Source organism: Cyclospora cayetanensis, unplaced genomic scaffold (genome assembly GCF_002999335.1).
Source record: "Cyclospora cayetanensis isolate NF1_C8 unplaced genomic scaffold, CcayRef3 CcayRef3_contig_68, whole genome shotgun sequence".
NCBI lineage: Eukaryota > Apicomplexa > Conoidasida > Eucoccidiorida > Eimeriidae > Cyclospora > Cyclospora cayetanensis.
In genome coordinates this window covers 107296-126079 of record NW_020312678.1, presented here as the reverse complement: position 1 = coordinate 126079, position 18784 = coordinate 107296, and the positions used below count along the sequence as shown (strand labels likewise).

The following is an 18784-nucleotide window of genomic DNA, read 5'->3' as shown; positions in this document are numbered from 1 at the left end:
TGGTTTTCTACATAAATAAACTCGAACTTGAAAGTGTGAGGCACTGGACTGGTGTTTATTTGGTGTAATCGCCATTTGATGTAATACCACCACGCGACAATAGCAGGTCGGCCCTGGGCGCAGAAAACACTGAAAAGAAAGACGCTCTGCATGCCTTCGGTGGATGGATTTAGCTTTTCGATCTTCATTTGGCTAGCTCTTTATACTATCTCGTCATGTTAAGCAAAATGGGCCGCAGCTTTGGAACACACCACACTTGAGAAAGCTGATCCTCTGTCTTGCACGCAATAGCCCCCACATCCCTTCCCTCATTTTTCCTCTTCTTCCTCTCTTGTAACATTGAAAAGGTGTGGCAGTAATCTTTTCCTTACGCTCATATATCCATGGTGCTATTTCCTTCTTGAACTTCAATGCCGCATTCGCCAGCACTTCCATCTTTGGCAAACCTGAGCACAGACAGCACTAACATGCATAGGCACCCGTAGATCGGTACAAGGAGAACCTAACAAGTGCATATACCAGCGATCTGTCTTCCATAGTGCCATGAAGGCCCCCGATGCCAGCGAAAGGACCCGTTTGGGTTTGACTCTGACTCCGCGGGTCCCGCGGGGTATTTTATATTCAACAAAAACAGCTCATAAGGATGCTCTTTCTACTGAAAAAAGCTGCGCCAGCGTGGGTATGGACTGGTCCTTCATGGAGACCAGGCTGAAGCACGCATCCGCCCTTAAGAAGTATATGCAAGCCCTACGTCATCCTCTTCACCGTTTCTCTCCCCTTCAGTATCCGGTGGTAATTGACGCCGACTTTCTTTCCTTGTACTCACAGCATGCCGGCGTGGGTCTTTCAACGGATCAGCAGCAGCGTTCACGTCCACTCCCTGCCTTCTCCAAGCTGCGGTACAGAGCATCCGACGCACCTGTGGACGGAGGAAACAGCATGAGCAGAGGGCTAGGAACCGGCCCCTCCGTACCATGGCGCACAGTACCTCCCGTACTCCCCCCAGACCAGCTGAGCTTGGGAGAGGACATACGCTGTTTGTTGATGCAGTTGCTGGTTCAAGGCTCTTTTATGTGGTTTCCGGTGTTGCTTATCTGGATATGGCGGCGGCATTGTACAACCCGCAAGAGGAAGATGATATTTGCCTTGATTGTTTTGTCTATAGTTTTTTTTCCTATTCGCCCTCGGCCTGCCGTTCGGAGGTGGAAGGGTTGGCGCAGCTTACACAGATATCATCGCACGTCGGCCATTGTCGAGGGTACAGAAAGCTTTCCACCTCGTGAACCAACTATATTCGCTGTTTTCCCACACGGTATAGTTCCCACAGCCCCGGTACGTGTCATGAGTTAAATAATGGCGTGCAGGAATGGGGAGAAGCAATCTTTGAGCATGCATGGAGGATACGGCAATGGGCAGTAGGGGCTATCCAGGAAGAGGGTAAAGCAATTGTCGAGGATGGCGAATTGCTAACTTCGGCAAAGTCTTCCAAAAATGCGATTCATCATGCCTTTTGTTTGGTTTTAAAGCGAGAAAAAGGGGGGGAAGGCCTGCACGGAGTGGGAATTGCATCCTTGCTGGTCGTTTTCGGCTGTCGGACACCTACAGCACGATGTCTCTCTCACTCTACAAACTGCTTCTGAACTTATGTGTGTCTGCCGCCATGATGGTTTCCCAGCTCAATCTCTTTGTCTATGTTGCTTCAGGCGGCAATGGCCACTGCGGACTTTGGTAAGGTTTTGGGCTATTTTCGCTTGACAGCGGCTTCCATAGTGCGTTGGTGTGTGGTGTACGGACAGCTCATCTTTCTCTCAGACGCGATCCCAGCAGACAGGTATGTGAGCCTCATGTAACCAATGGGGGCATCTGGAGAGACTTTCTGGGGGGCCGTGTTTGGGGAGGGGGTAGGCAGGGAATTTTAGGAGTGTCTATGAATTTGATCGATCGCGCTCGAGCGAGGCAAATGATGGGAAACCACGTAGGGGAAAAGCCACGCAACAATGCAGAGCATATGTGTATATATGTCTGTGCATATGTATAAGCGTATTATGAATGCCACTATAGAACCGCAGAAAGCGACAAATACAGACGCTTTTTTCTCGAGACCCCTTGCATATATTAGTTTCTGTTGCGGTTGGGTTGGTGTGTTAGAAACTCAATGAAACAGTCTCTTGAGGACGGAGGGAGCCTCCTGGTGTCTCCGGGAGGCATTGCGGAAATATACGAGACGAATCCGACAGAGGTAACTGGCTGCCTACCCGTACATATGTCTGTCCGTCTCGCCACGTTCTCTGTAGCGCAGGGAGTGGAGCAGAAAGCGGGTCGCATGAAGAGTATCAAGTCATAAAGCGCAGACCGTGCTTTCTCTGTTTTCGCACTCATCACATGGGCGGCTATGCTCCGCAGGCTGGTACTTGTTTGTCCGTCTCCTTCCTAGTTGCTTTATATATATATATATATACATGCATGAGTGCCTTTACTCTGTTTATTTGCTCCTTTGACGGGTCACCGAATTGCCTCTGCTTTCATCTACCTCTGATGCCTCAGGAACGCCTTCACCTACAGGACCGAGTGGGTATTGTTCGTCTCGCAATGCAAACAGGGGCGCGGTTGGTGCCGGTCTACTGTTTTGGCAACAGCCAAGCCTACCGCCTCCCCTGGGGTATCCGATTCCTCCAGCCATTTGCCAGGTGCGCTCAGGGGGGTTTCCAGCCATCGATCCCGAATACAAAGGCGGGTGCTTAGCAGGCAAGCACTCGCCTTTGTATTCGGAGGTGTACGCGGACGAAAGGCGGAATCGTCGGGTAAAATTTGACTTTCTAAGTGCTCTTTTTTCCGTGCCACTGCATGCGCACACCTTCGCATGATGCTCTCCCGCCTCTCCATAGAAAGAGACGGCTCTAGCGAGCTTTTGGCCGGTGAACTACATGCCACACAGCAGAGGAGTCATTGCTTGACGGAGAGTTCGGTTGCTCAAGCTCAATATGAGTTTGTTGCTGTGGACAGGCTGATGCGCACTGCGCTCATTACCTTCTACGGCCGCTTTGGCCTCCCTGTAGCGTTTCGCGTGCCCCTGCTTTACGCAATAGGGCGACCCCTGCAAATCCCTCAAGTGGATCAACCCTCAAGAGAAGTATGCTTTCTCTTTCCCCCTTTGTTTCCGCTTCAAGAGACGCTCCCCTGCACTTTTACATGGGTGCTCCCACTTAGGGCCTCAGGCATGGCATCGGAGGATGAACAAACTGCGCATGCATGATTGGGGACGTGGACTAGAATGAATTTGCGTTTTCTTTATGGCAGTAGTGCTGTCAACCACTACGGCGTTCTGGCTCTGTGACAACGCAGGATATTGCTTCCGGTCACCATCTCCTCGTGGAAGAAGTTAGACGCATCTTTGACACCTATAAGGGGCTTTACGGATGGAGGAACAAGCAGCTAGAAATCCTCTGAGAAGCTAAACACGCGCCATCTCTTTGGCCGCTCCCTTGGGGGCCTTGTGAGACTCATTTAGAAACCCCCCTATTTAGGGAGTATTTCAGACTCATGTGGTTAATCTTTTCTGGGCTTTTGCATGTTACTGAAAAAGCATACCTGTGGCCTATTTGGGGCCATTTCGCGCCTACATAAAGGCACAGGGTGGTTCCACCAGAAAGGATAATCCCACTTGCACTGTTGTGCTATGATTGGTGGGTTAGTCCCCACGGCATATGCAGGTAATCTTTGTCTTGCGCAGTAGCATTGCCCTCTCAAACCACCGTGCATGCAGTTTTTCCTGACCCCGATTTTTGCTTCTACGAAATGAACGGTGATGAGAGGAATTGCAGCTCACGAACTGAAGGTTGGGAGGCTCACCAGGAGAACAGATTACGCGCTACGGTTGAATGTTATTCTTAGTCTGTAGCCCACAGAAATCTAATCCTAGTGCAGGAACCCGAGAGTCAATATAAATAGTATTCTGGATTATCTGCACGCAAATAGGGTGCATGGACAGGCACATGTCGCTGTTCAAGGTGCATTTTTTGATTCTGCACACGGGATATATGGAAAATACATGCACGTAGGGAGGGAATAGGGGACAGCAGCTAGAGGTTGGTTACAAGTAACCAGCTACTGCACCTTCTCGCTCTCCTGAGTAATGTGCATATATACTGACGGCCCTCCCCACTGGTGCTCCTGTTGCTACAGCAGCAACTCAGTTACGTTGTCGGCTTGAGCCAGCGTAAAGTGGGCTACGCCATCGAAGAGTACTGCGCTTGAGGGCGCCTTTCAACCGAAGAATAACTCAAGGCGAGAGAAGGAAAGCCCTCGGTGGATAGAAGACGAGGACAGGGGGCCAAAGGGCCCTAGCTTTTGCAGTTGTTGTGAGAAGCACAAGAAGAAAACTGCATGGCTAGTGACTTGCCCATTATATCATCACATCTAGAGAACTGCTGCAGAGAACCAAGCGGAAGAAAAATAATTCATCGTCGGTCGCTCTGGAACCGAACCCCCTGAATTTACAGCGGATCCCGAACTCGTGGCCTGGGTCCACTATACATCTAATTGGTCTTAGATAATTTTCCTACGAAATAAGGGTAATCTACTTATTCTGTAGTGGCAACAGCGGTAGGGAAAGAACCTCGCGAGAGCTGTGTGTTCTTTGCGTGTACAGACAGTTTGAACTTTCGGGCTTCCGTTCCCGAAGTGCCCACATTTTAAGCCATTCAGCCTGTGGGTGCACTGAAAGCTAGCAAAGAAATTTCATGGGCAAAAAAAGTAAGGGAGTAAAATGAAGACGGCGCAGTAAACCCCTGGGATTCTGCAGACTGTGCAGCAGCCAGTGGGCTGCTGCGCACTTCAACTACTGCTGTTGCGGCTGCTGCTGTGGCTCGGGTGGCACGGGGTTCAGCATTAGAGGGTTACAGTGGGCATACTTGAGGGCTAGTTGATCCCAACCCTTTGGGAACTCCCGTTCAGAGCCCCATCGGCCCTCACCCCGGATGGCCTGTATAGACAGCCGGAGGCCCTCGGCGGAGTACTTGGGGAGCCTGAGGGGTGGGCGCGAGCGTCTGAACCACCGTAGTGCCAACAGCTGTGAGGGGAGTGACGGACGCCATAGACCCTGTAGAAAAGGAAAAAGGAAGGATACCACAAGAACACGCAAAAGAAATCGCATGAGGCGCTGTGCATGCCTCAATTCTAGCAGGGGTTTCGGGCTGATGGAAACAAACGTCGGATTTTCGCCCTTGCCTGAGCCCCGGAAGCATTACCTGAATCGAGCGTCTCTCTGTCCACACCTTCGGTCCCCCGTGTTTCAGAAAGTGGTTGGGGCCTGCACTGTCTCGATGCAGTTGTAGGAGTTCCTCTAACTGCCGCGGCTGCAAGTTGGCCAGGGGGGCGTCTGCTTGTGCGCCTGAAGCAAAGACGAAGGTTGCTTGGGGCTGGGCATACTTGTCATGTTGTACCAGCACCTTGACCTGAACACAAAAGTGCGCAAGAGAACGCCGCATAAATATAAGGGGTGCTGCAAGTAGAGGCGTACAACCAGGACTGCGAGCTCCCCAGCACCAGTTATTCCATACATACATTAATGGATGCGGCTGGATCTTTAGGGGCAGCAGGTGGATTTCATAAAGAAGGACTTCACAGATACCCCTATCCAAATGTTTCTCCACAAAACATCTGTATACTCTAGAAATACTACTTTGAAAAGCGTGATTCCTATTGGGACGTCAAACAGAGGGGCACAACTGCGCAGGAGCCTGCACATGTATACGCGTATGCATCCCCACCTACATAGGAAAAGAACCGCAATGGTGGATAAGCGCTTCTGCAGTGAGGCGGGATACTGGGCAGATCGTGTACAAACAAGGGCGCACCTGGGGATTCCTCTGCTCCCAACTCGGAAGCAAATGCTTCAGATAGAACCGCACTCCACTGCTACTATAACCCGTTTCGCTGTAGCGCAGAAGGACCTGCTGCAGCTGCCAGACTCCACGTTCACACATTGCACTACTGCTTGCTCGCACTCCACACCCACAACCCCTTAAAACTGTGGCACACTCAAGCCAGGGGGAGCTGCAACGGGAGGTATCCCTCAGGAATCCCTTTGTACGTCCATAAGAAGCTTCCTCTGCATCATTGGCGCCAGGATCCTCCACAGCCGTGCCACACAGGAGACCCAGCAGGAAGAAACCACAAGGCTTTTCAGGAGCAGCCCTCTAAGACACTTGGGAGTTCTTGGCCGCGCCGGTTACGACTCTTCCTCGCTAATTCGAGAGATGCTTGTTCGTTAACAATTCCGAGTGTCTTATTAACTGAGAGCGGAATAAAAAGTGCGGCTTCCTTCTACTCTGGCTGTCTGAATAGACTTTCGCCATGAGCCAAAAGAAGGCGAAACTTCTCCTGATGGCCGTGTAAAGACCCCTGGAGAAGCAATACACATTAATTTGGTGTGGTATCGCAGCATAAAGGGGAAACACGGGAATTTTCCTGTGTGAGCGGGCGCATGCAGTCCCACGTGGCTTTGTACCAGCGGGCACATCCAATGCTCTTAGGGTGCTGTACCGTCTGCATCTCCAATGAAATCTACGCGAGAGGATGCAATTAATAACATTCTTCAACAACAAAATTACAGAGAGGGAACAGAGCTAGAATCCAGCAACACCCAGAGGGGCGTGCAACAGCACAGCTGGCTCTCCGGCTGTGCCCGTACCTCGGCACCTTTTTCGTCCACTCACACATATCCCAGCAAGTTTTACTCATTGGTTTTCGAAGAATCGCAGGAAACGAACGCAAACACCATGGGGCTTCCCAGAGGGCTGACCACGCTGGCTCTGCACGTGGTGCTGCTGTTTCTTGCAGTTGCCTCAGTTGTAAACGCTGAGGAGCAGAAGAAAGAAACTCCATTCAACTATGTCACCGCAGTAAGTATCCAGTCTTCTGCTTCCGGATTGCTGCTCTACCTGCTGGTGCTATACATCTCGTGAGGCTGCAACCCTCACGTCTCTGGGGCAGGTTTCGTTGCAGTTAGAGCTGTTCCTGCTCTCGTGTAGGTTGCTGTGGTGTTTCCTACATGGTGTGGAGCTGTTTGAGGGCCAGCCATCCCTTTTGCTAAATCCGCGTCTCCTTCAAGCCACAGAGGAGGAGGAGGCGTCTTTGAACTCTTCCTGTTGCCGCTGGTGGCGGGCGAACCGGGTTGATTTGGGGGGTGTAATGGGGTAGGTAGGACCGGAGCTTGTCATGAAGGGTGTTGGTGTGTGGGGGACTGGAAGGGGGGCGGTTCATCAGTGTGTATGCGTTGCGTGCCCTCCCCTCCTCAGGATCTTTTGGCTCAATTACTGGTGCTGTTGGTCCTATTCTTTGGAAGCTTCATTGGAATCTGCTGTTTACTCAAGATAGACACCCCCACGATGTTCTCCGACAAGCCCCTTGTTATCAACAAGGAATACTGACGGCTCGGCCACCCTGCATGCCTCGAGAGGGGGGGAAGGGAGGAAGCGGTACCCCGTCTTTTATGCACAGTCATTCCCTTGAGGGATCTAGGGGGGGGAAGGGGTGGACAGGCACTCGACGGGTGCAGTAACGAATAGCGGACTTGGTGAACCTTTGAATGCCAATAGGGCTCTTCTCGTTCAGTATTAATGCTTTTCGTGCTGTTGGTGCAGCTGGATGACGATTCCACCCAATGGAGCTGCGAATGAAGGGTCTGTTCCATGGCGTCCATTGGTCGCATATTAGGGTTTCTATGGGTTTGCGGGTATCTTTGAGGCTCTGTATGTTCCCAAGCTCTGCATTTTAAAGGAGGGACTCTGCCACCTCCAAATAGCTAGCTGAAGAGCCTCTACAGGCATGGCGGCCTCTTGCTGCGACGGGAGTCTTGCGTTTCCAGCCGTTAGTGGGTGAGCCTTCTGGGGAGACACTAGCGTCGCTGTTATTCAAAGGTTGCAAAAGGATCTAGGGGTGAGCTAAGTTACGGAGTGATGCATCTGAAGGTCTCTTCTGGCCATACTGTTATACCCCGAGGCTAACCCTGCACTGACATGCAGCTCCACGAATGGGGGAAAGCACCTTGAACGGGAGGTCTTCTGCTTCTCCGCTCGCCGTTGTTTCAGACTTCTAGACGGTGTGAAGGGAGCCAGGTGAAATCCACTTGAGAGGCTCTCTCCTGCTCCCCGGTCGGTTCCCGTGGTGAACAAGGGGCTTTGAACTGTGACACAGGAGACAAAGAGCAGCGGGCTCTAGTATGTAGCGGGCTAGGCTGCACCTAAACGCTTTGTACTGCAGTAGTTCTATTTAATAATGAATCAGTGGAGAATTGAATAACTAGTTTGCCCGGTCGTGTATTGGAATTATTTCAGGATAGACGTAGCTCAATGTATGAAAGCGCAGTGCTTTATGCGTGTGCACTAGACGCGATGTACAACTAGCTGTATATGCTCCGAGTGCCAACCAGGGTGCGAGTAGCTGCACCCTGGTTGGCACTCTCTTCGCATGGCGAAACTTTGATGGGGGCGAGAGCACGCGAAGGCGGGAGCATTTCTTGCATACACTCGAGAACACACTAGTTTGTATTGAGCGTGGTGTGAGGTATCGTCCTGCGGGGACCTAAGATTGAGCGTTACGTTGGAAGGAAGGAGGTGCATGGCTGCCTTCGTGAAGCCAACTAAGCAACGTATGGCCACCCATGAATGCAGTTAAGGTTCTGACCCTCAAGCGCTTTATCGTGGAGTTGGCATTCGGATCTTCCGCAAGCTGGTGTGCTTCGACATCCCACCGGCAGGAGGCATGTGGAAGACCTTAGTGATTCCATCTTCCCTCCACAATCCGCTTAGAACAGACAGGTGCATGCCGCTGCAGATGACGTCTGCGTGCATTTTCTATAGAGCGCAGAAGCGGTCCGAGGATAGGGCTTCTCCCCGGGGCACCACGTGAGATAACTTTCCCAGCAGCTCGCGCGTGCCTCTGCCGTTTCCCGCACAAAAGTACAGCCGCTGTCATTGTACACAGGGCTCTGCAGACTCAAGCGGAGAGTGTTTCCATTCGCGTCTCCCCCTGTATGCCATCCTTGCATGTAGGACCAAATGGATGGTCAAAGTGTGTTTACTGGGCTCTCGAAAAAAAGGAACGGCCCAGCATTCTTCACTGCATTGCAGTGCCTCTCGTAGCGCCTCCTACGTGAGACAAGGAACTAACCACGCGGCTAACCCCAAAGAAACGTTCTTATCTTTGTCCGGTACTGGTTCATTCTGAAGCTTAGCCTGAACGAGGGCAACGGAATCGAATAAGAAGTGTGTAGTACTAGGTGTGCCGTGCCCTTATGTTAAACGGACAGGGCCACCCCCGAAATCTTCCTATCGCTGTTCATCGAGCGCTCTACCCAAAGCGCTGACCCAAGCACTCCCAAAGTGTGTACCTGAAAGAGCCTCGAAACAACCCTTGCCTTTCAGGCAGAGTCACCCGCTTTAGCTCCTCCTTCTAACACTAGAACGATGAACTTCAAGAGAGAAGCTCATCTGCTGTGCACTCCTGGGACGTTTCTCCATCGAACAATCCCGTTTCAGCCAGGTAGGGGCTTGCAATACCTCCTCGAAGCACACTCGAGCGAACAGAATAGAGGCAGTGCGGTGTAGCGCTGCCGCGGCTAACACAGCGGCCGTGCTGGCTCTTACGCCAGATAGGGCCCGTTGTTTTTTCCGGCCGCAGCATTGCCCATTAAATGCTTCATCTGAAATTAGATGCGCTGCAACCGAGCCTTCGATCTTAGGTGGAAGGCTCAGCCCCCGAGTGCGGCGGTTAGAAGGGCCCCCGGGGCCCCCCCAAAGCAGTGCAGCCAACTCGACGGTTTCGAGTTCAATTCCTGTCCATCTTTCGGCATGCATTTCAGTCTGTGCACGCTGGAACACGAATTCTACATTATAAGCTTGATTCAAGACCGAATAGAGCCACCTTTTTTCCCGGGGGAGCCTCCAGATTCATGTGCAAGGCGGTGTTTGCTTGTCCTGAGCAGGACGAGAGAACATAGGCGTTCAAGAGCGTCAAGGGCGCTAAGAAAACCTTCTTAAGATGTATGCAGATATTTTATCGTCTCATGGCACCTCACGGCGCGGCTCATGAAGGGGGGGCCCCTATTTCGTAGGGGGCCCAGACGGCTCTGGCGTATTTCAGGAACACTTCCCGCTCGAAGATGACGCTGATGACGGGTGTTTCCCGGTTGGTGTTCGAGCTCTCCCCCAAGCGCATGCACCGCCTGCCTGACGGAGGGGCGCACGCGTGGCGATCCCATGCCGCCTTTGGGGCAGCAGGCCCTGTGCCTTCTCCTGTTACTGCGAGCAGCGCACGGGCACCCTGGCACGCGCTTTCTCGTTGCGCAGCTGCTTCTAGCAGCCTTTCGCGCAGATTCGCCCCTTCCACCCGCACGGAGAGCCTCACGCGTTGCCTCTTTGTCCAGTCGAGTTCCAGGATTCTATCGAGCCCTTGTGCTGCCCTCCCCCCAACTCCGAGATGCAGGCAGCGCTTGGCTGTGCCTCCCAGCCAAGCCTCTTTCACAGAGGCAAGGAGAAGCGCAGAAAGTGCAGCAACTCAGAGGGAGTCGACTGGCCTAAACGGAGGCCTTGGCAGTACCGGGACTGCCCACTCCAGCCCACCTAACGAAGCCAATCGCAGCTCGTCTGAGTTCATGAAAGCCTTCGGGATGGACGGCGCTTCTGTACGGGCGGCTCCTCTGTGGAGGTTTCTTGCAGCAGGAGTGTGGCCAGTGAGCCGTTCGCTGCGGGTGCGTGTGGCCGCTGCACTCGCATCTCTTTTAGCAGCGAAGTGCCTTACCATCGCGGCTCCAGTGGCGCTGGCAGGTCTTGTTGATCACTTTACCGTGGCTGCTGGAGAAGGGATGGCAGAAATCGCAGGCGGGGCAGCAGCAGCGGCAGGAGCAGCAGCAGCAGGAGGAGCAGCAGCAGCAGCAGGAGGAGCAGCAGCAGCAGCGGGGGCAACTGCGTATGGGGCCCTCTTATTACATCCTGCCCTTCCCGTGGGCTTGGTAATTAGCTATCCCCTTGCGAGACTAGGGGCCTCAGGTAAGCGCTACCCAATGGTGGATGGATACTGGAAGGCGCTGCTCGACGTGTTCGTGGGCGATCAACTTTTTTCACGGCCGATATTTTAACGCTCCCGTAGACATACAGTTCGGGCGAAAATGCCTTTCGTGTCTCGCTCATGGGGCTTATGGCGGCTGGTGTGCCTGTATTTGAATGCATGCAGCCTTCACCGAGTTGCGCACCGCTCTTTTCGCCCGCGTCGCGCAGCGGGCTTCCTGCGAGTTGGCGGCCGTTGCTTTTTCTCACATGCATTCCACTTCGTTCACCAACATTAACAAGGTACTGTTGGGGGGCTGCTGTCCTGTCCGATTCTGCACTCCGTCTCTGCTGTCTCGACACCTGCTTTCTGGCACTGCAACTCTACTTGTATGACCACCCGCTCGGCAGGCGAGCCTTGTGCGTCTGCGGATGCGCGTGACAGATTGGGGAGCTGACTTCGGTGCTGACACGAGGAACTCGTGCCATCTCGATGCTGCTAAACGTTCTCCTGTTTCAGGTAGGCCTCAGCTGGCTGGTACAGACACCTCTCGAGAGCACTGGGGGATGTATGTGTGTGTGTGTGCAAAAGGCAGCAGCAGCACCAGGGGAGCGATAGTGCTTGTGGCGATGCTGCATGTGCCGCTTCCTCGCGCTCGTGCCGCTTGCCGGCTGTCGGAGAAGCTGCAGTCCGTGTTGACCCCACTTGTGCCTCTACAGCCTTCTGATTAAATCGCAGGTGGTACCAACAACCCTCGAGTTCCTGATGGTCTTGGCGTTGCTGAAGCTGCGAGTAGGCTGGACAGTGGCAGCCACTGCCATAGCGACAATTTCCGCCTACTGGGCTTTTACAGCTGTTATCACGACAAAGCGAGCTAAGCTGAGACGCGAGATGAACCGCCTCGAGAGCCTTAGTGCGGGTATCTCTTCACGGCTCCAAAAATAATCTCCCCTCTCCCTCCCCTCTCCCCCTGCATGGATTGCACAAATAGCGGCATGTGACTCCTTCCAAGGCTCTTTGCCCCTCCTTCCTCCTCGTCTTTCGGCGCGGCGGCTCCTGTGCGATGCCTCACCTCAAAAGGCTGTGACGGGATGCGCCGCTGCTCGCTTTTTTGCTGTCTGAGGCCTTTTTAACCGTACAGCGCATCTTTGCACTCGGGAAGGCTTTCTTCCAAGCTAGCACTGGCAAAGGGTTGTCCACACCGGCTGCCCCCCTCTGCACGTGTCTTCGTGTCGGAATTTGTTTCAGGGCTTTTGGTAGACTCTCTGGCGAATGCAGAGGCCGTGAGGTACTTCACTGCCGAGGCGCACGAGGCACATCGCTTCGGCGCAGTGCAATCCCAAATAGAACAGCAGACGGCGAAAGTCAACGAGTCTCTTGCCTTCCTCAACTTCGGTCAGCAGTTCATCTTCACCAGCGGCCTCGCCTTAGCCCTTGTGCACACTGCGAATCTCGTGGCTGCCGGCTTAGCGCCAGTTGGTCAAATCGTCCTTGTGAGCACACTGCTCATGCAGGTGAGCTGATAGGCTGTGGAGAGAAAAGGCGGTTCGCACTCAGTAGCCTTACAGACATGCCGCTACAGCGGCAGTTTCACTCGCGAACGCAGAGATGCGTCTTTCGCTGTTTAGAATGTACCGGTTTGTGCTGCATAGTCTACGAAAGCGCGGCTGCCGCGGCTGGTCCTGTTGCCTTTTCGCATGTACTTGCGTCAAGAGTCCATGAGAACGCGGTGTCTGTTGCAGCTGGCGATTCCCCTGAACTTCATTGGCACCGCTTACAGAGAACTCACACTAAACACGATCGACTTGGAAAAGCTGCAGGAACTTCTGCAGCTGCAGCCAATCGTACGAGACCCTCCAAATCCTGTGGTTTTTCAACTGCGCGGCGGCTCTGTAGAATTCAAGGACGTCACGTTCGCGTATCCTCCCTCTCAGCCCCTCGATCGAATGCTGCTGCAGCGTGGTCAGAAATCCCAGCAGCCTTCCGCAGAGAGCCCCACGTCTCTCTCCGCGCCAGCCTCAGGCAAGCTGGTTCTGAACGGCTTTTCTCTTGAAGTTCCTGCTGGCAGGCGGGTGGCACTGGTGGGAGAATCAGGCTCTGGCAAGACGACCTTGATTCGCCTCTTGTATCGCCTCGCTGACCCTCTTCGCGGCGTTGTATCCATAGATGGACAAGACCTGAAGACGCTTCCCATGATGTCTTTTAGGTGGGTGGGTTCTTAGGGTCCGCTGGAAAACGCAGTGGGCACCCTCGCAGGGGCAGAACGCGGGACGCTCTTTGTAGCCAAGGGTAGGGGGCCACTAGCAGTTTGCGTCATACTAGCAAGCGGAAGAACAGTCTCCTATGACTAGAAGCTTAGGACAGCAATTCCTCGTCACCAGAAAAGAAGAGAGTCGTGCTTTCCTGCGTTTCGCTGGGTAGCTGGCAAAATCCCAAGGGCATGCAAGGCGCATTCCTGGGAGGGGCTTGTCGCGTGAACCTCATGCGCACCTTAATGTACAGTCTTTGCACGTTAGGGGCAGACTCCATGGAAAGCTCAGCTCGAGCCAAGCCTTGCAAATTTCGCGACTGTCAATGTAATTCTAGGGTGTGGTGATGTAATTCTAGAGTGTGGTTGCGTGAGGAGGGACTCCAGAGGTGTGGGGTGAATGACTGCTACATTTTTGCCGGAACATGCAGGCGGCACATTGGCGTGGTCCCCCAAGATGTAGCGCTCTTTAACGAGTCCCTTGACTTCAATCTTCGCTACGGTAGTCCGCATGCGACGGACGAACAAGTCAAGGTGAAGCCTTCACCTTGTCAGCTGCATGGTGCCTTTGCAACCATTTCTGCATGCGGCAACCGTAGCTGAATGTATACCCAGCAAAGTCTACTTGAGTCGCCACTGTTCGTAATCAGCCATATCTTCTGGCAATCTCCCAAGACAGAATGCCCTGCAGCGTCGCACAGACAAGCCACCGTTTGATCCCCTGCGCCTGCTTGGTGGTTCTGCGCACAGGAGGCCATCCGGCTAGCCGAGCTCACAGATCTGGTGGAGTCGCTGCCCGCTGGTCTGGACACGCCTGTTGGTGATCGAGGTTTGCGCCTTAGCGGAGGAGAGAAGCAGCGCGTAGGAATCGCGCGTTGCCTCCTGCGGAATCCAGAAATCGTCTTGTTTGACGAAGCGACCAGCGCGTTGGATACGCACACGGAGCACAAAATACTGAAAGTGCGACACTCGTCCTCCTTCCTAGGAACGCAAATTTTTCTGCAGCAGGCCTTCTGTCTCGCTCTACCCCTACCTTGGAGGCTGGTTTGTTCTTCATGCAAGCGCTGTATTCGGTATCCTCGTGGTTTGCTCTTTTTTACTTGCAGGCTCTACGTGCGGTATCTCATGGCCGCACCACGCTGGTCATCGCTCATCGCCTCTCCACTGTTGCGGGGGCAGACACAATAGCTGTACTTTATGGAGGCCGGGTTGCAGAAATCGGAACACATGGGGGCCTTCTGAGAAAGCCTAACGGGCTGTATGCTTCTATGTGGAACAGACAGGTCAGTCTCGATGCCGTTTTGGCAACGTGCGAAGGGAAAGCGGCCCTGTGAGGGGTTGCAGACCAACATACAAGCCTCAGAGACGTTGCCCGTATCGCGTATCCGGGGTTTATTGGAGCATTTTCTGAATGTGCTCTTGTTGCAGCGGGAAGGTCAAACGCCAGAGGCCTCTGGTCGCTACTAGCTCAGACCCATCACCTGTGTACCCTGCCCACTTGTGGGCAAGCGCCTAGCCTCGCAGAGCAAAGGGTGTACCTGGGTTGGCTCCTATCGTCAAGAGAAAGGGAGCAGCGGCTTTCGCGATCATTCCGTCATATGCAGTGCCCCCCTTATGCTGGAAAGGGCGAAGTTCAGTGATCCAGCCATTATTCCTATATTGTACACCCCGATTGATCCGCTTCTAGGCTGTGCAGCGGGCAAAAACCTGCATCACTGTGACCAAAAGACTAGAGAAGCGCCGAACAGGGTTCGCTTGCATATATTCCCGGCTTAAAGCCTGTGCTCCCACTATGCCGTGTGACACGTGCCGATCAGGAACCCCATTAGTGATCAAAAACTATGCAAAGCACCCTACAGCAAAATAGTATTCAGGCGCAAACTAAGGGAACTAGAGGGTGTCTTTCTATCGGAAAACTGCTAATGTCTAAGGGCTCATAGCGAATTCTAACGGCGCGCCGGCAAGTATAATAAATCGCACAGCTCGTGCACATCAGGGTTCCAGACAAAAGGGGAGATGGACACCTAGGAGTCGCGTAAATATACTCCCAAAGCACTTCGGGCATCACAGCTAGATGCACACAGCATATAACACACACACACACAGCATTGAGCAGTTTCGTGTTGAGCTAATTGTACCCTACATATAAGCTAGGTGAACAAACGAGCAAACCAACAGGGAAATTTGCTTCCTGGTTTTCTCTGTGTAATGTAGCAAGTAAAGCTCAGCATTGCAGCAAAAAACGACACTAGTAGGTCATTCTCAATGGAACGGTTATGAAAACCATTCGTGCCAAAGACTTTCAACGCAAGAGCGCAAACTAGACCTTTGGAAAGCCTCTTTTAGCATGAGTTCTTGCAAATCTACAACTCATCACACGAAAGTACATATCTATGCGAGCTCAGGAGTAGACTGATAAGATAGGTGCTCGTGGCCTCAAACGGCCTTTCAATGCTTCTTTCCAAAGAGGCATCGTATTATGAGCAGGCCCACACGCGCGGCCGCTGGCGGTTTGCACGGTACTTCACGTTACGGCGCATGTGCATACTCACATGTGCCTGCAGAGAGGTGCACCTATGTCTGGGTGGTTGGGACTAACTACCCGACGTAATTGCTGTTTACATGGAATCGTAAAGCCCCGCTCAAGATACTTAGGCATCGTTTTTGCCACCAGTTCAACGATTTTTTCCTCAGTGAATGCCGTGCCTAGGCTGTTTCTTTGTCAGAGCCCTTGTAGAGCCAAAACCACTAAACCCCAAGCAGTATGTCGAAGTGCTGCAAAACCTCTCCTTGTCTTTTTTAGCGAGCACTATTATTACAGAAGCTAGAAGTACTGGCGAGCCTACAAGAGTCTGATTGTAGACTCGAAAGCAGAGAAAGCCAAAATACACAAAATTGAGACCAACGTGCTATCACATCGTTTCATGGAAGTGGCTGCAACGATTCATCCTCGCTGGGCCTGATACAGACGGCCACATATCCCGTGTGCCCTTTCATAGGCAATTGATAATGATAGCTACTGACGCGAAGCGCATCTTCAAGGGAAACGTTTCCCGCTGCTGATGCAGCGGCTACTGAACTGGCACCTGCTGCAGCTGCAGGCACAGTACTTCCACTAAGGGAATGTGGAAGAGGCTGCTGCAAGAAATGAGATAGAAGGACAGGGAATGAGCTACCCTGAGGCTGCTGGTTCTCTTGTGTCACCTGCGCTTCATCATCACTCTCTGCCTGGCGGCGTGCTTCAGCGGATGCATCTCTCTTCCTCTTTTTCTCTTGCTTCCGTGGCTGCTCATGGGTAGCGCGGGAGACGCAGGCTCCCCATGGTTTGGCAAGAACTTCAAAGGCCTGGAAGTCTGTAGACGAAAGAGGCACAGCCCGCAGCACAGCTATCCAATACAACAAATCGGGTTACAAACATGGCCACCACTTGGCCCACGTGGCATGCCGGAAGCAACGTGGCAACGCTCTTCGGGGGAAGCAGTGAATCTGTTGCCAGCTATGCAGAGGACGGGGCGAAAACGATTATTTCATGGTGACTGCCCGCTGCGGCGCTCACAGTCCCCTTGAGTCTGCATGGGATAGACGGGAAGAACGCTTCAAATCTAACGTTGGCAGACCTTATCAGAGGCCAAGGAAATGCACAACATACAAACAACGCTCGTGTCTGCGCTGTCTTAAGTCCTTCTGCAGCTGAATGAGGAGGAGCGTACCCTGAAAGCCAAGCTCCTGCGCAGCAGCAAGGGTTCTATGCAGCTGCTCTACACAAGGGGAGAACGTCACTAAGCGGCCTCCACCCTGTAACAGGCATTCCAAACACAAAAACCAGACCGATATTTTCAAATGTTTATACAAAGACCTATTCCTCAGACTAGCTTTTCAACAAAGCAAGTCCGGCTAGCGTGTCTCCTGACAGAAGGATATCCACATGGGAGGCAGGCACAGCTGACCTTGAGGACCTTATTTGCGTATTTTACCGCCAGCCATGGAGAAGGGAGGTCAAGGAGCACACCGTCAGCCGAACACGGAGCTGGGAGCTTCCCTCCTTCCTCTGCTGCTACCGGTGTTTGCGTGCAAAATCCTTCGGTACAGACGTCACGGTGAAAAGATGCAACCTCATCGGAAATACCAAGAAGCTTGAATTCCGTCCTGATGACAAAGCCCTTAAATGCGCGTACCAGCACTTTTCCCGACGGATGCACTATTTATCATGAGCACATGAATGACAGCAGGTGTATATGGACACTGTAGAAATGACGGCAAAGAGCATAAGATGAGCAGTAAGCGAATTCATTGCCTATGTGAGGTGAAATCAATGAGCTCCCTGTGAGGAGAGCATGAGGCGCTGCAGTATTGGTTTGATCAAAAGCTAAGCGCCTATGCAAGCATTATTTCAAACTCCTTACCTTGCCTCCTGCCACCTTTTTTCGTGGAATTCAAAAGTGAACAAACGACCTCCAGGCCGCAGCGCTGCCGCCAGAGAAAACGAGAGAGACCCCGAACCAGTTCCTGCATTAAAAGGAAGCAACAAATCCACACTTTTGCGTGAGCAGTATGTCTTGAGGTTAGTCTAGATGCACACGAAAGCACTGGATTGGTGCACTGAGGCCCCTCTGTAACTACTGGGCTTCTGGGGCAGATCTAGAGAGGCAGACGCAAACGGCCAACGGCACGGGGAGAAAGCACAGCGGCACAAGCCTCAGCGGCAACTACAATGGCAACATGCACATTACTATGCTGAGCAGTGCAAGAGCGATACCCGCTTCAATAATAGTTTTCCCGGGCCGGACGTGTAGGAGGCTCAGAATCAACGAGATGTCCGCGTGATACTGCGCATAAACACACACCGAGCTCTTGATCCTAGACTTGCCAAACACACCTAAATGTATAAAAGAAGGAAGTAAAGTGTAGGGAAGAGGCACATGCTCACAATGATTTGTGTTCGGTGTCGGAGGGCCAGAGTATGCAGGTCGGGAGTTGGACGCAGGACCACCAGCCACTTGCCATTGTGCTTGTCGTACACCTAAGCATCCCACAGAGCATACCCATTCAAGATATTCCTTTGGACAGCCACATTACATGACGGAGTCCAAAAAGTGCGTGGATAGTGCGCCAAGCATCGACCTGCAGTAATGTGCTCGGCCAAATTTCCAAGCTCCAACGTCAGCAAGGGTAGTGCTTTCTGGAGGTGCCTGACTGGATGTCAATGTTAGCCTCCTCACCTTGTGCCCTATTGGTGTCTTGGAAATATCGCCATGGGCGAAGTTGCCGAACCGTGTTTGGCAAACACCACCTTGTTTGAGTACACAGGAAAAGATATTATCTCTTGATCCATAGAGGATCACCATATCTCCTTCTTTCGGGTAATCTGCAGCTTGGTCATGGTGCTGCTTTTGTATCTTGTACGCCACGATATCAGCCCCCGAACAACCGGATGATGGGAGGATTCCTTTAACAGCGTCGGCCTCACCCATGGTACGGACACACTTCGCG

The 18784-nt window shown here is 52.7% G+C and overlaps 4 protein-coding genes across 4 annotated transcripts; 2 read left to right on the top strand and 2 right to left on the bottom strand.

Annotated features, from left to right (window-relative positions):
* Nucleotides 1-410: 410 nt before the first annotated feature.
* Nucleotides 411-3447, top strand: LOC34617487 (diacylglycerol O-acyltransferase 2-like protein 6). Its single transcript, XM_026335398.1, has 7 exons — nt 411-459; nt 635-1017; nt 1704-1831; nt 2149-2239; nt 2545-2687; nt 3004-3130; nt 3343-3447. Exons 1-7 carry the CDS (start codon nt 411-413, stop codon nt 3445-3447), a joined length of 1026 nt encoding a protein of 341 aa, XP_026191183.1.
* A 1390-nt stretch (nt 3448-4837) lies between these two features.
* LOC34617488 lies at nt 4838-5984 on the bottom strand. The gene is made up of 3 exons (XM_026335411.1): nt 5856-5984; nt 5247-5453; nt 4838-5098 (listed from the first exon to the last, which is right to left on the bottom strand). The coding sequence occupies exons 1-3, from the start codon at nt 5982-5984 to the stop codon at nt 4838-4840; spliced, it is 597 nt and encodes a 198-aa protein (XP_026191196.1).
* Nucleotides 5985-10162: 4178 nt separating this feature from the next.
* LOC34617490 (iron-sulfur clusters transporter ATM1, mitochondrial) lies at nt 10163-14761 on the top strand. The gene is made up of 10 exons (XM_026335397.1): nt 10163-11048; nt 11233-11348; nt 11491-11565; nt 11785-11965; nt 12295-12560; nt 12789-13252; nt 13726-13828; nt 14045-14254; nt 14401-14577; nt 14723-14761. Exons 1-10 carry the CDS (start codon nt 10163-10165, stop codon nt 14759-14761), a joined length of 2517 nt encoding a protein of 838 aa, XP_026191182.1.
* A 1455-nt stretch (nt 14762-16216) lies between these two features.
* LOC34617491 (tRNA (adenine(58)-N(1))-methyltransferase catalytic subunit TRMT61A) lies at nt 16217-18765 on the bottom strand. Its single transcript, XM_026335396.1, has 7 exons — nt 18514-18765; nt 18222-18314; nt 18051-18120; nt 17698-17800; nt 17242-17440; nt 17005-17089; nt 16217-16647 (listed from the first exon to the last, which is right to left on the bottom strand). The coding sequence occupies exons 1-7, from the start codon at nt 18763-18765 to the stop codon at nt 16217-16219; spliced, it is 1233 nt and encodes a 410-aa protein (XP_026191181.1).
* Nucleotides 18766-18784: the final 19 nt, after the last annotated feature.